Here is a 14,948-nt window from a genome sequence, read left to right on the forward strand (position 1 = left end):
ATAAGCTGGATTGGGGGATCCGGATGGTGGTGTTTATCCCTCCCCCTCTTGTCACTCCTTGCACCTTTCAGTTCAATCACAATAAACCCCTATAGTTAAGTCTCAACTTATAGATTCTCAGCCACGCATTATCAGTTTTTTGTTGAAATGTTCCTAGGTCGCCAACTCATAAGTCCTATTTGTTTATCCTCCATTTGATTTAGTATATTTAGTTGAACTGAACTCGATGTAAAAACCGTCGCCTAGTCAAGCTTATAAAATTATAGGTCCTAAAATCATATGGCAAAACTATAGGATAAAATTATGTAGGTTCGAACAAGCTTCAAGTTTGTCTTCCTTCGTCCCAATTAAATCGCCCGGAGATTAAAGTCCTCGCTTAGAAGGAGGGCAAGGGCCCTCCACTAAGTTTTGAAACTTGGTTCCGAAACTTGAACCTAATTTTCAAGTTCAAGTTTTGAAACAGAGACTTGTTTCAAAACTTTACAGAATAAAGAATTCTTTAAGTCTGGATCGCTCAAAAAGAGAGTAAAAGCAAGAAAATGACACTCGGAAATTTTGCCTCTTCGTGGCATAATGAAATGTTTATTTTTTTAAATATTGTTTGCGTTTCTGAAATATGGATCGAAGGAAGTGAATATAGTGAAAAATACACATTGCGAAAAAAAAAAAATTGAGCCTCTTATTGACCCCAAAATTCTTCACTCGTAAAATGGACGAAAGACACGCTACCTTATCGATTTTTTATATTTTTTGGCCCCCCCCCCCCCGTAACTTTGCCCTCCAGGTCCGTTAGTGTTCAGTTGTTGAAATTTCAAAGACTGGATTTTAAGAAAGTTTTTTATGGACAAAGAGAATCTTTTACATTGTAGAATAAATTGTATACTTATTTCAAAGGTCAATTTTGAAGGGGGAGGGGTGCAAAACCGGATTTCCATGTTTTTAACCATGGATGATCAGTTGTACTATTTTTGGATCAGACCCTTTTTGAGGGATTTCAGGCTTTTTTCGAAAACCCTGGAAGCTTATTTTCGTAATTCCTAAACTCTGTTGTGTTGGATGTGTCTAACAGTTACCACTCTTAAATCGGATTCTATTCTGAATAATATTGGATTTTACTCAGGAAAAAGAATTTGTTTAATCAAATTTTTAATCTCGGTTTTTATGGACCGGGATTTGCCCTTTATTAGGTAGCCATGATGTGTGAGGCTGTACTGCAGTAGTGGCCTGCAACTTTGTTATTTTTGTTACTTTCCTATTTGCTTCTTATAACGATTGATAAAAAAAACAACAAATGAATGAAATATTAGGATTTTACCCTCCTCATTTGCAGCCAAACTGGAGGACTTCCAGGTCCTCCAGGAGCACCTAGAGGCACTCCAGGAGGATCTAGAAGCAAAAAAGTAGTGACTAGAACCTGTGTAGTCCCTGTGCCTCTATTCCGAATGCCTCTGAATAGTCACTTTTTGTCACTTTATCTGAATGGAAAAGCACTAAAGTCACTTTTTGCGCATCTCGTTGCGTCCGACCCCTGAGATCGATGCACAATCATTATTTAGGAACTTGAGAACACAATGCTCAAGTACCCCTTAAGTACATGTTTCCAGGTATTAAACACTTACCGTAGTACTTCAATGCACAGTTTGAGGGTACTTTGTGCTAAACATTAATTACAAACGTTATTAAAGGAAATATATGTAAGATGGCTTCTTGATACTTAATACTTATGTGCAACTGCAAGTAGGCCTACTTCTGCTGATACGGGTCCTTAGATACTTCTTCTGAAAAATAGGCTGGGCCATTAGATTATTAAAAGAAACATGTTTTTTCAACTGAAAGTAAGGAGCAACATTAAAACTTAAAACGAACAGAAATTATTAGGTATATGAGGGCGTTTGCTCCCTCGTCAATACCTCGTTCTTTACACTAAAGTTCGAATTTTGTTCCAATTCTTTAAGAATGACCCCTAAACCACAAAGGGTTTGTTTAGAGAATAAATAGCTCTTTCTAAAATTACTAAAAAAATCTTTAGCGTAAAGAGTGAGGTATTGACGAGGGGGTGAACACCCTCATATACGTAATAATTTCTGTTCGTTTTAAGTTTTAATGTTGCTCCTTACTATCAGCTGAAAAAACTTGTTTTTTTTTTAAATTTCTGATCGTTTTTCAAATAATGCTGGGAAATCCGGCGCCCCCTTTATGGAAAATTTCCTTCCCCCATGACAAATTCCTTCATGGAAAGATCCTCCCACGTAATCTTCTACTCCACCCCCCCCCCCACCAGAAAAATCCCCCTTGAAAACGTCTGTATACTTCCCAATAACCAGTACTGCGTATACTGGTACGTCTAAACAATGGGCAAAGTTCACAACTTGCAGCCCTTCCCCCGGGGACTGCGGGGGATTAAGTCATGCTCAAAGACATAGTTATTAGATTTTTCGACAGTACTGAACAAAATGGCCATCTCAAAGTTTTGACCGCGTGACTTTGGGAAAAATGAGCATGGGAGGGGGCCTAGTTGCCCTCCAATTTTTTGGTCACTTAAAAAGGGCACTTGAACTTTAAATTTCGTTTGAATGAGCCCTCTCGCGATATTTTAGGGCCACTGGGTCGATTACCCTCGGAAAAAAAAACACGCATCTGTGATCTTTCTTCTGGCAAAAATATAAAATTCCACATTTTTGTAGATAAGAGCTCAAAACCTCTCCAGTAGGGTTTTCTGATCCACTAAAACGGATGGTGTAATTTTCATTAAGATTCTATGACTTTTAGGGGGTGTTTCCCCCTTTTTCAAAAATAAGGCAAATTTTCTCAGGTTCGTAATTTTCGATGGGCAAAATTAAACTTGATAAAACTTATATATTTAAAATCACCATAAGAATCACAAATCAAAAACCGTTTCTTAGAGTTTCGGTTACTATTCAGCCGGGTCACTCCTTACTTACAGTTCGTTACCACGGACTGTTTGATGACTTGGTTTCTTCTTACTTATTCTTTTTTGCTCTAGAAAATCTAGTTTTTATCAATACATCATTCTCTGAATCCACTATTAAAAACTCAAATTTGCGTCTCTGTAAAACAGATTACTTTTTTTTATAAGAGATATCACATCTATAAGAAAGAACCGATGACAAGACCCGTTAAATCTGAAAAAAAAGTATATCAACGATGCTTGTAAAAAGAGCTTTCTTGCCTATTTTTTTTTTCGAAGCTTTTCGTCGGATGACAAGACCCGTTAAATCATTTAAGGGGAAAATATTTTTTAAAGCGTTTTTTTTTTCATTGTTTGATTTAACAATTGTTCTAAATATGTTTTTCAGAATAAACGAGAAAGATATTCTAAACTCGTCACCAGATAATAAAATTCTTTAAATCATTTCAAGACAAAAGAACAATCTTTATTATGTGTGTTTAGTTGTTTTTTCTAACGACTGTTATCGGGCTTTTAATTTTAAGTAAAGTGAAGTATTTCGTGTAACCCATTAATTATGTGAACGAAATAAGAAAAGAATCAGACCCTGTTAAGTTACGCCAGAAATGATTTAATGTCGGGGAAGGGGGTTCAATGTTGTAGAAACAAGAGCATAAGTAATTACAGTTAGTGTTTAAAATAAGAAAAAAATTCTTCTTTTTTCAATCGTAAAAACTATGTTTGTTATAAAATGTGCCCAAAAGCCCCCCTTAAAAATCAGTTAGGCTTGGTTGTCCCAAACCAAAACCTTAAGTTGAGTTAAGTGAATTGAAGTTATTAAGTATTTTGCAATAGGTTGCATCAAGACGCCAGGGTAATTGTAGACAGAGAAAAGCCAAGACAGATAGTCCAAGTAATTGAGAGGCAAATGTTTAAATGGCTGGGGCACGGGTAAAACTTATATGTGTTTTAATAACAGACTCTTGCCTATAGTAGCCTTAAGTATTATTTCCCTAAGAACCACTTTTAATGTAAAAGGTGGTCCTAGAAACTCCGAATGGGCTCATTCAGTTGGACAATGTAAGTTCTATGGATGACGTTCCTCCACAACCCTTGGGCAAGCGTTGTAAATGTATCTATTCTTTACAGATATGATCTACTATTGGGAAAGGGGGAATGATTGATCCTGGGTGCGTCTGAAAAGCATAAGGGTGTTATGTTGAAAATTCGGGGAGTGTTTCAAAGGGATGAAGAACTAAATCAAAAGACATTATGAGTATCCAGATTATCAGAAGTACCCTATTTAAGAGTAAAAAATCATTGGAGGTCAAACAGCCCCCCCCTCGTACGCCTTTAGTCTTCCCTACCACTCCCTCTAAATAAACCCAATCAAGATTTTGAAATAGTGGTACTGTTCAAACTAATGTATAGGTCAGATAAGCATGCCTCTGGGGCAACATAACCGCCCAAAACCCTTGGGGCAATGGCTGGAAGTTATATAAGATGCACATTGCTTATATAAAAGGTTTACTATTGGGAAAAGGGGGCATTATTTTTTATCTTTAGTCTCAAAAGGGCTTCGGATCTTATTACGAAACTTCTGAAAAAAAAGGTTTGGGGGGCTATCGAAAAGGATCAAAACGATCGAAATCCAAAAGGATCAAAAAGGTACATGCTGGTTACCAAAAGGGCGTGTCAGTAAAATCTAAGGAACGCCTAAGGGTATCAAACTGAAACTTTCAGAGTATGTTGAGGGAGAAATTGATGGGTGATTGGAGGGAAAACAACTCCTCCTGCCCTGTTTAGATGCCCCTCTCCTCAACACTGATAAGACTTTTGGAAAGACCATTTTCATCAAAATAGCCGAAGGTCTAACAACTATGCCTCTGGGCATGCCATGCCTAACAAGGATTGTAAATTATCGAGTTTGCCCATTGTTTACACAAAGGATATATTATAGGGAAAGTGGGAATGATTAATGGGTATGCCCGAATAGATCAGGGGTATTAAGATCAAACTTCTATATTCAAGGCCAAACTTTTCTTCAATATTGAAGAAAATTAAAACACACTATTTGAATGCTTTTTGTCAAAATGATTTATCAGCAATATCTCAAGAACGACTAAGGGTATTAAGTGGAAATTTTTTAGAATATTTTGCGGGGGTGTTGAAAAGTGATCGGAGGGCAAATGATCTGTTTCCCTTGTAGATGTCCCCTTCCCAACACTGGCCAAAATTTGGAAGAAAATTTGTTGAAAAGAGTCTAAAATGCTTAATAACTATGTCCCCAGGGATGACATTCCTCCACAACCCTTGGACAAGGTTGTAAATGTATTTATTCTTTACATAGGCCTATATGATGTACTATTGGGAAAGGGGGGATGATTGATCCTGGGTGCGTCCGAAAAGTATAAGGGTGTTATGTTGAAAATTGAGGGAGTGTTTCAAGGGGATGACGAACTAAATCAAAAGACATTATGAGTATCCAGGTTATCAGAAGAGTGTATCTGCAGTATCTTAGGAACGGCTTGGAGTATTAACTTGAAACTCTCATTGCCACTACTACTATTATTACTATGACTGCAACTGCGACTAGTTGTCACTTCTACTATTTGCGACTGAAACTATGTCTACTTGTGATTGCGACCATCTGTGACTGTAAATGTGACTACTTGTACTTGCGGCTACTTTTAGGAAATGTTGAGGGGGTGTTGAGAAAAAACAACAAAAAATCACTTTGTGCATGGTGGTTGTCAAAAAGACATATTAGCAATATCTCAGGGACGGCTGAGGGTTTTGGAAAGTACTTCTAGAGCAAAGGACCCCCTCGTTCTTTTTAGATGCCAACCCCCCTCAATACTGCCAAATTTTGAAAAAGCCAATTCTTTCAAAATATTCACCAAGTCTCAACAACTATACCTCCAGTAATGCAATGCTCCTCACAGCCTCCGGGGAAGGTTTTTAATTCAACCACTTTTTCCATTGTTAACATTCAAGATTTATCTTTGGGAAGGGGGGGGGGAGGTTTGATCCTGGGTTGTCCAAAAAGGCAAAGGATAGTAAAGTGAAACTTCAAGGCATTTTAAGGGGGGTGTTTAACTAAATTATAAGCCACTGTGTGCATCGAGGTTATCACAAGAGCGTATTTGCGATATCTTAGGAATAGATAATGGTATTAACTTGAAACTTTCTGGGCTACCACTGCTACTACTTATCGGACTACAACCTTGACTGTGACTACTTCCGACTGCTGATGCAACTATTTATGACTTTGACTTATGAATACTTACTACTATTTGCAAATGGGTCTACTTTCAACTTCAACTACTGCTACTTAAGACTGGGACTACTTGTGACTACGACAACTTGTGACAGATACTACAACTACTTGTGACCCTAACACTGCAAGCATCTGTGACTGCTATTAATTGCGGCTTTGGCTACTCACGACCTGACTTAGTCACTAGAATGGCTACTATATGTCATTTTTGGGACTGGTTGAACTTTCTTGTCTCCTCATCTCACTTACGGGTTATAACGCCCACCTACATTGTCGTAGAAGTCGTATATATTTCCACTGTTAGATTATGTGGCACGCTTTCTGTCATCTCCCCAGCACTCCTGGGGGTAGCCGAGACCACCCTCATTGTCGTTGCAATCATTTAATTTTTAGTGGTTGATGAATTGCGCCCTACAATCTTTTTTAAGGGAAAACGAACAGTTAAATGCTTTTCACAAGGGACTGTTAAACAAAGTGCCTCATTTTCACTATTTGAATACTGGTACATCTCACTTTCTCGTGCTTTTTGAAGGAAATCACGGAGTCAAAAATATCTGGGTGTATGTCTCTTAAATATCACGGACATACATTATTTGAGGAGGTGAAGGTTACCGCGACCAATATCTTGAATTAGTGTTTGGGTAATAGTACTAACTTTTTATTGCATAAATGTTGCAAGTGTGAATTAAAGCTCTAAAAAATGCCCAAAGATTTTTATTAGTCCTATCAAGAGCCTCCTTAGGACCCTTTTGGATCTTCCTCCTTTATCTCCCTATCTTTTTTCTTGGTCTAGTTGTTACCAGAGAAATTCTTCGCTGCTATATCTCGGGAGACTACGACCTGAGAGCGAGTTTTGACTCCTACAACTTCGTTGTCTCTTTGAATTCGGAACTTGGATGTTACCCTGCTGAATGGCCATTATCTCAGTTAACCCATATAATCTGAAAGTCGTATCTAAGATAGTACGAAAATAAATATTATATTGGTCCGTAATTTAATCTCTTATTCGACTCAGAGTGGCGAAAACAATAGTTGCTACTCAACAAAAATAGCAATGCTCAATCTAACATTAAGGACTTCTGGAATTTAGCGATAAATTGTGATATGAAACGATAGTTGTAATTACCCTAACGCTACCAGAGTACGTGGCACAGCGCCTCCAGTGCCACTACTGATGGTACTAGGGTATGGTATCCTAGTCGAGTGGTCTTTCGGGGACTATTCTGCCATCAGTATTCGTAATCTAACGGACTGTCAGAGTTAGTATGGAAGCCACTAGTGTAAGGTCTCTGACACCAACGTTGGTAACCAGTGTAAGTAACACGGCCTTCTGTGTTAAGGCCAACTCTGGGGTGCCACAAACTCTAGGAGTTCTTTTCGCACTGATATTCGTGGTGTGGGCTTACCACAGCTATAACCAGTATGGGTGCGACAAGAATACTACCTTTGGCACGTATATGCCACTACGTTTTTCCCAAGGCCCCAACGCCTGTGTCACCAATAATTTCTATATAAATATCCCTTTGAGGGGAGTGGATCCTCCAGTGGATATTACAATGACACTACTCTTTCTTAACCCTACCAGGGCTCAGGGAAATTAATCAATATAATCGTAGAAAATAACTCACTTGTATTACCAACACATAAATATTAGCTCGCTGAACTTTAAACTGGAACTAAAGTAAACAATGTATATTCAGAAGACGTCAGCTCACCTCTTTTGTCATCATATACACAGAAGTTTAACGTGTAAATTAAATTATATTATAGGTAAATCTATGTATAAGGGAAAAGTTACATTTATCTGATGGAAAAGGAATCAATATTAATATTGATTTAACGCCATTTTTACCTTCGATTCTTTCGAGCAACTAGAAAAAAAAATGGCGGATAAATCAAGCATTTGACCTCCGAATATAGTTAAGTTATAAGGGAGAGATGAAAGCAAATTTATCAAGACGCAAGAACAATACATCCTATTGCAGCAGGTGAAATTGTAAATCCCAAAGGAAAAACCAACATGCCTTACAAAGCCTAATATCTACTCTCACGATATTAAGCCCGTAAGCACAAAGCAAATTTTCGACAACTTATCTTAACGTAACAACCAACCATGTAGATTACGGCAAAAGGCAAGTCCTTTACCTCCTAAAATAAACTAGTAGCAAACTCTCTCACTTGCTGTATATATTTTCTAGGCTTGAAGATTATGTCAAATAGTCAAATGAACCCCAATGTCTTGCCATCATATCTCTGCTAAATCCAAGAGCCTAAAGAGAGCCAATTTGCTCAAACGAGGGGACGTCAAATTTGCTCAAGTAATTTCCTCCCTGGTAATAAATGCGATCATTATCTAAGCTGTTCCTCCAACCTGGGGGAAAACAACAATATTCTGAGATTAGTGCTCTTCTGGTCTATACCTTAAAAAAATTTACGTAGGTAACGGCTCGCGAATTTTTCCGAATTTATATTAATTTTATGCACTAACACAGTGCTTAGTTTAGGGCCAGGCTGCCGAATTTACAAGCAAAAGCACCTTAAATCCAACGAAATATTTCCAAATAGTGACCTTTCATTAGGGCTCATCAGAAGAATACCACCTGCCTCAATGGGTTTGGACGCTTTACTTTCTTTACCCGGCACAGTGGTTGGTTTTTGCAAATGAAGTCATGTACTGTGTTAGTACATCACATAAGCATTTTTTATGACATCATGTATGGCATCATATAAGCATTTTCTTATATGATGTTATGCATAGCACAAATAAGATTGTTGAGTTTCCAATGTAACAGTTATTTATATAATATTATGTCTGTTGGAAGGCCTAAAAGACGAAAATTTGCAGTTGCAGTTACTATAAATTGATGATTCTTTGGAACCAACACCTGAACCATCAAATCTGATAAGAAGTTAAATTTGACAACCTGGACCATCAATTACGACAAAGAATCAAGGTGGCTTGTCAAAACTGAAAATTAAGAGCCAAGACAAGCGGTTAGAAGACATGCGACACCGAAGCATGTGAGCAAGTCAAAAATGAAAATGAAGAGCAAATACACACGCGGTTAGAAGAACAGCGGTGGCTTGTTAAAAAGGAATATGAAGAGCGATTAGAAAACATGCGACACCGAACATGTGAGCGAATCAATTAAAATCAACCTGGACAGCGAGAATCAAAATGGAAAATGAGAGCGATGATGATTGAGTTTGGGATTTTGACATGGGTTGGTTGGCGAACAGATTGTTTTTTTTGGCTTCAAAGTCTTGTTCAACGGGCAGTTAGCATGGTAGCACGTGTATTTGGTGCTTTGACAATTAAAACAGCAGATTGGGCTCTGACACGGGCTTTCTTTCGTCGCACCGTGGTAATTTTGGGCGCAACGGCCATATTTCTTGATATTTTTGCACTGTGTCGACATACGGCCGATTTAATAACAATTAAAACAACACTTCGGAAGAAAAATAAATTCTTGTATTTTGAAGCGCTCGAAGTCAATTTTAATCGTCATTTGTATCAAGTATCAAGGACATCTCTACTTGAAATTAAATAAAAAAACACGTTTTTTTAACTGAAAGTAATGAGCGACATTAAAACTTAAAACAAACAGAAATTATTCCGTATATGAAAAGGGCTGTCCCCTCCTCAACGCCTCGCTCTTTACGCTAAACTATTTTATTGTTTTTAAAAATAAAGTTGTGAGACAGAGCCAAAGTTTAGCGTAAAGAGCGAGGCCTTGAAGAGGTGACAGCCCCTTTCATATGCGGAATAATTTCTGTTCGTTTTAAGTTTTAATGTCGCTCCTTACTTTCAGTTTAAAAAACTTGTTTTTTTTTTATTTAATTTCTGATCGTTTTTTAGTTAATGCAGCTTTAATTTTGGCTCACCGTTATTGAAAGATTAAACAAAATTTGCATAAAAATTTTACTTTTCTTTTGCTAAATAGATGTCTCTAAATTTGGTTATGACGTAATTTACAAATTAACTTACGTAACTAACTTCTATATTCGTATATTTTTCTTCTAGTAAAAAATACAAAGTTGCAGATTTTTGCAGATATGAGCTTGAAATCTATGTAATAGGGTTTTCTGATATGCTGAATCTGACGGTGTGATTTTTATTAAAATTCTTTCACTTGTAGGGGATGTTTCCCCCCTCTTTAAAAAATCGGGTAAATTTTCTCAGGCTCGTAGCCTTTGATGAGTAATACTAAACTTAATAAAATTTATTTATTTAGAATCAGCATTATAAACACTTTCTTTTGATACATTTATTGACATCAAAATTCCGTTTTTAAAAGTTTCGATTACTATTGAGCCGTATCGCTTGTTTTTTTTTATTCTTTTTTTTTATTACGTATATGTTATTACGTATATGAGGGGGTTCTCCCCTTAGTCAATACCAAGCTCTTTGCGTTAAAAGTTGAAAAAAAAATTTGATTCACAAACCCCTAAATCACAAAGGTCGTTTAATTAGAATAGATAGCTCTTTTGAAAGCACAAAAAAAACTGTAGCGTAAAGATTGAGGTATTGACTTTTGGGAGAACCCCCTCACATACGTTATAATTTCTGTTTATTTTAAGTTCTAATGTTGCTTCTTACTTTCAGTTGAAAAAACTTGTTTTTTTTTTATTTAATTTCTGATCGTTTTTTAAATAATGCTTGGAAATCAGGCGCCCCCTTCATAGAAATGTCCCGTACCCCGAAGAAACATCCTCCACGGACAGATTCTCCAGATTAACCCCCTCCTCTAGCCCCCCCCCTCCAGAAATAAATCCTTCCTGAAAATGTCTGTATACTTCCCAATAACCAATAAATAATGCTGGCAAGTCCGGCGCCCCCTTCAGGGCAATTTCCCTTCCCCATGAAAACTTCCGTCATGGACAGATCCTTCAACATAACCCCCGACCCCCCCCCCCCCCCCCACTACCAGAAAAAATCCTCCTAAAAACTTCTGTATACTTCGCAATAACCAATACTATATGTTAACATTGGGTAAATTTCATAACTTTTAGGCCTCCCCCTGGAGACTTCAGGGAATTAAGTCATCCTAAAAGACATATTTATCATATTTTCGACAATGCTGAACAAAATGGCTATCTCAAAATTTTGATCGAGTGACTTTGGGAAAAAAATAAGCGTGGGAGGGGGCCTAGTTGCCCTCCATTTTTTTTGTCACTTAAAAAGTGCACTAGAACTTTTAGTTTGCGATCGAATTAGTCTTCCCACGATATCCTAGGACCACTGGGTTGATACAATCACCCCTGGGGAAAAAAAACAACAAATAAACACGCATCTGTGATCTTTCTTCTGGCAAAAAAATACAAAATTCCACATTTTTGCAGATAGGTGCTTGAACCTTCTACAGTAGGTTTCTCTGATACGCTGAGTATGATGGTGTGATTTTCATTAAGGTTCTATAACTTTCAGGGGGTTTTTCCCCCTTTTTTTTTGAAAATCAGCCAAATTTTCTCAGGCGCGTAACTTTTAATGGGTAGCACTAAACTTGATGAAAGTTATATATTTGAAATCAGCATTGAAATCTGATTCTTTTGATTTATCTATTAGTATCAAAAACCCGTTTTCTAGAGTTTCGGTTACCATTGAGCCGGGTTGCTCCTTACTTACAGTTCGTTACCACGAACTGTTTGAAATACATCTTGAAGGTGCGTGATTTCCCACATTGTTCGGCTTTCTCACGGCCTGCTATTAATCTTTGTATATCCTCAGCACTAAGAGACTCAGGAATCCCTTTAACTATATCGATGTGTGAGGGAGTTCAGATTTTTGTACTGGAACCCTGGTTTTGATTATTAATCGCAAGCGCCAATTTCTCCGCAGTAGCCTTCTGTGCAATGGCTAACCGCCACTCATTTTTTCTTGGTCTGAGCTCAACCTTAGAAGCATCAAGGGATTTACCACACGCAGATTCTATAAATGCTTTCCGCTCCGATGGCGTTTATATATATATATATATATATATATATATATATATATATATATATATATATATATATATATATATACATATATATATTCTGAATAAGTGTAAAGGCTGTGTCGCCTATCCGGCAAATAATCTGATAAAAACATTTTAGTTTCCATTTTCTGTTTTTAAGGTAATATTTTTTTAGTCAGCGCTGTTGATATATTCCAGTTCTTTTATAAATACATTATTTTTTTTTATTTCAGAAGACTTGAAAAAATTTTCTAAGAGGGAAAAAAGACTGAGACCAAAGTGCAACGTTGGATGTGTGAAAAAGGTGCGGCGATTGGAAAGGAACTTATCGTTAAAGGAAGTTTTCAAAAGAAAATCATGCTTGGCTGGAGAAACTGAAGTTGTTTGACTTCAAATAAACTTTAGGATGAAGAATTTGGGGAAGTTTCTTTTATACCAAAGATTTATGTTTAGCGCCAATTCCAAGTTTTTTGCTCACCGATCACTTTACACTACGTCTCAATACCTTGAGAATTGCTGGGTTTCTCTGGTTCTCAATATAGTGTATTTTTTGCTTAGTCCCCCAAAGAATATTTTACCATTCATGGTGTTTTTACCATATGAAATAGTTGTCGAAGGAACTTTGAAAAGCTTTTCATGGAAAAGGTTAAGAATGTAAAAGTTCAGCTTGTACACATCAGTTGAACTTTTTTTCTTCTCTCTTCTTCTTGCTTAATATGAGAAATTTTATGTGATATTGGTTCAGAAAATTTGTTGCTGATATATTTTACTTGCGCTTCATTAAGTTTCCTTTGTGCAGAGGATAGCTATCACTTAATTTGTTTTTATAGTACCTTTACCCGCTAGATGTCAATCTTTTCCGTTTTTTTTAAATTAGTGTATGTCACATATTAGAGAGGATTGTGCAATGTTACATTATATGCATTCATTTAAACATTACAGATTGAACGTTTTGGCATTTGTATAAGCGAATCAATGGAGCGATGTCGCAAAATCTTTTTGGTTCCAGTAGTTAAACCTTTAACTCACCAACATTATTCTATAGCTATTGTGAAAATTTGGGATTCCAAACTATGATTGCTTAAGAAATTTAACTTTCCAAATATCAAGATGAAAAGCATGTTGCAACAAAATCATGAAGCTTACGTTGAATTATGTTTTTCATGAAAAAGTTTAGACGAAGAACCGAATTATCAGACCTCCCTTAAATTGCAGTACAAGTCTCTTAAGTGCAATTTTGTATACCAATGTGCCATCAGAGGTATTATATATGGAGGGCTTTTCCCCGACCTTCTGTGCATGGCCATTTCAAAGAAACTCACTAAAATTTTAAGCTCGGTCATCAAACTCAATCAACAATGGTGTTCATAAAATGTTGAATAACTGCTATATATTATTGAATGACCTGTCCGTTAATATAGGATGATGATTAGAGCTATCTCAGATTTTTGAAAAAATAAAGGTGTATTTATTTCATTAACAGTTCCTAAGGTTAGAGACAGTCTAGATGAAATCAGATGCTCTTTCATTGCGTATTAAGGGGCAAAAAACATTAATAACCTACAATATTTTTGGCACTTATACGTGAAATTGAAATTTGTCCCATAATTAGAAATTAAAGTAGGAATTAAAAAAGTGCTAGTCCAACAGATACTATGAGAGTAAAGGGGGAGGGGGGGGAGCTAGAATAGCGATATGGTCTATGAAAATCATCTAAAATACAAATTAGAATCGGTAGATGGTGTTGATGACTATTTTCTTGCGAACTTATTTGAATGTCTTGTTTAATTGGCTTATTATAGTTTCAAGGAGGAGCATAATAGCTTAAACATTTTTCTGGTTTTAACAGAATATGAAGAATCTTAAGGGAGCCTTAAGGGAAAACAGTGAGTTGAGCAATTCTACTTTAACTGTTGAAATCAAAATATATTATAGGATGATAAAGTGAAGTTGTAAGTAAAGATGGCTGCCATTTTATGCTGAATTTGTTCAAGTTTGTTTTAATAGAGGACCATGTATAATTGACATTTTTAAATGAAGTTGCTAGTATCTGCAGATTTACAAAAAAACTATTAGGATGTTATAAATTTACAAGGAATATTTTTTTCAGAAGCGCAAAAAAGCTTTTGAAATTTAGACAAATTTAGGATTGTTATAACAAGTTAAAAATGAAGGTATAAGCTTTGGTCAATTAGTATTGCCCAACATATGTGATTAAATATTGCAGTGTGAATACTTGTCACAAATAACTGCTTAGTCCCATGGGTTCTAAAAGTTAGGATGGATGGGCTAAAACTCGTGACGATGGACTAAAACTTTTGGGTGGGCTAAAACTCGAAATATAATTTCATTTTAAGTAGTTCTGGGCCTGAAAACATTTTTTTTTTAATCAGACATCAGCTTTTGCAATTAGTATTTGTAATTACATACTGCAGAGGCGCAAAAAAGCCTTTGAAATTTAGACAAATTTAGGATTGTTATAACAAGTTAAAAATGAAGGTATAAGCTTTGGTCAATTAGTATTGCCCAACATATGTGATTAAATATTGCAGTGTGAATACTTGTCACAAATAACTGCTTAGTCCCATGGGTTCTAAAAGTTAGGATGGTGGGCTGAAACTCAAAATATAATTTCATTTTAAGTAGGTCTGAGTCTGAAAACATTTTTTTTTTTTTTTAATCAGACATTAGCTTTTGCAATTAGTATTTGTAATTACATACTGCAGAGTAGATTACTGATAATTATAGCTGCCTCTGGACGTCTTTACCAAAAGTTGGGAATCCATTTTTTACAACTTGAAGC

General features: G+C 36.3%; 1 protein-coding gene across 1 annotated transcript in view; it reads left to right on the forward strand.

Annotated features, from left to right (window-relative positions):
- LOC148956897 (chordin-like protein 2) overlaps window positions 1–13,550 on the forward strand; it is a 349,225-nt gene extending 335,675 nt beyond the window's left edge. The window contains exon 11 of the mRNA XM_089096722.1: window positions 12,379–13,550. Coding sequence (XP_088952848.1) covers window positions 12,379–12,533 — 155 coding nt within the window. The 3' untranslated portion in view covers window positions 12,534–13,550. The remainder of the gene's footprint in view (window positions 1–12,378) is intronic.
- The last annotated feature ends 1,398 nt before the right edge of the window (window positions 13,551–14,948 follow it).

The sequence above is a fragment of the Artemia sp. Qi Xiang Cuo genome, chromosome 1 (assembly GCF_049724085.1).
Source record: "Artemia sp. Qi Xiang Cuo chromosome 1, ASM4972408v1, whole genome shotgun sequence".
Classification (NCBI taxonomy): Eukaryota; Metazoa; Arthropoda; class Branchiopoda; order Anostraca; family Artemiidae; genus Artemia; species Artemia sp. Qi Xiang Cuo.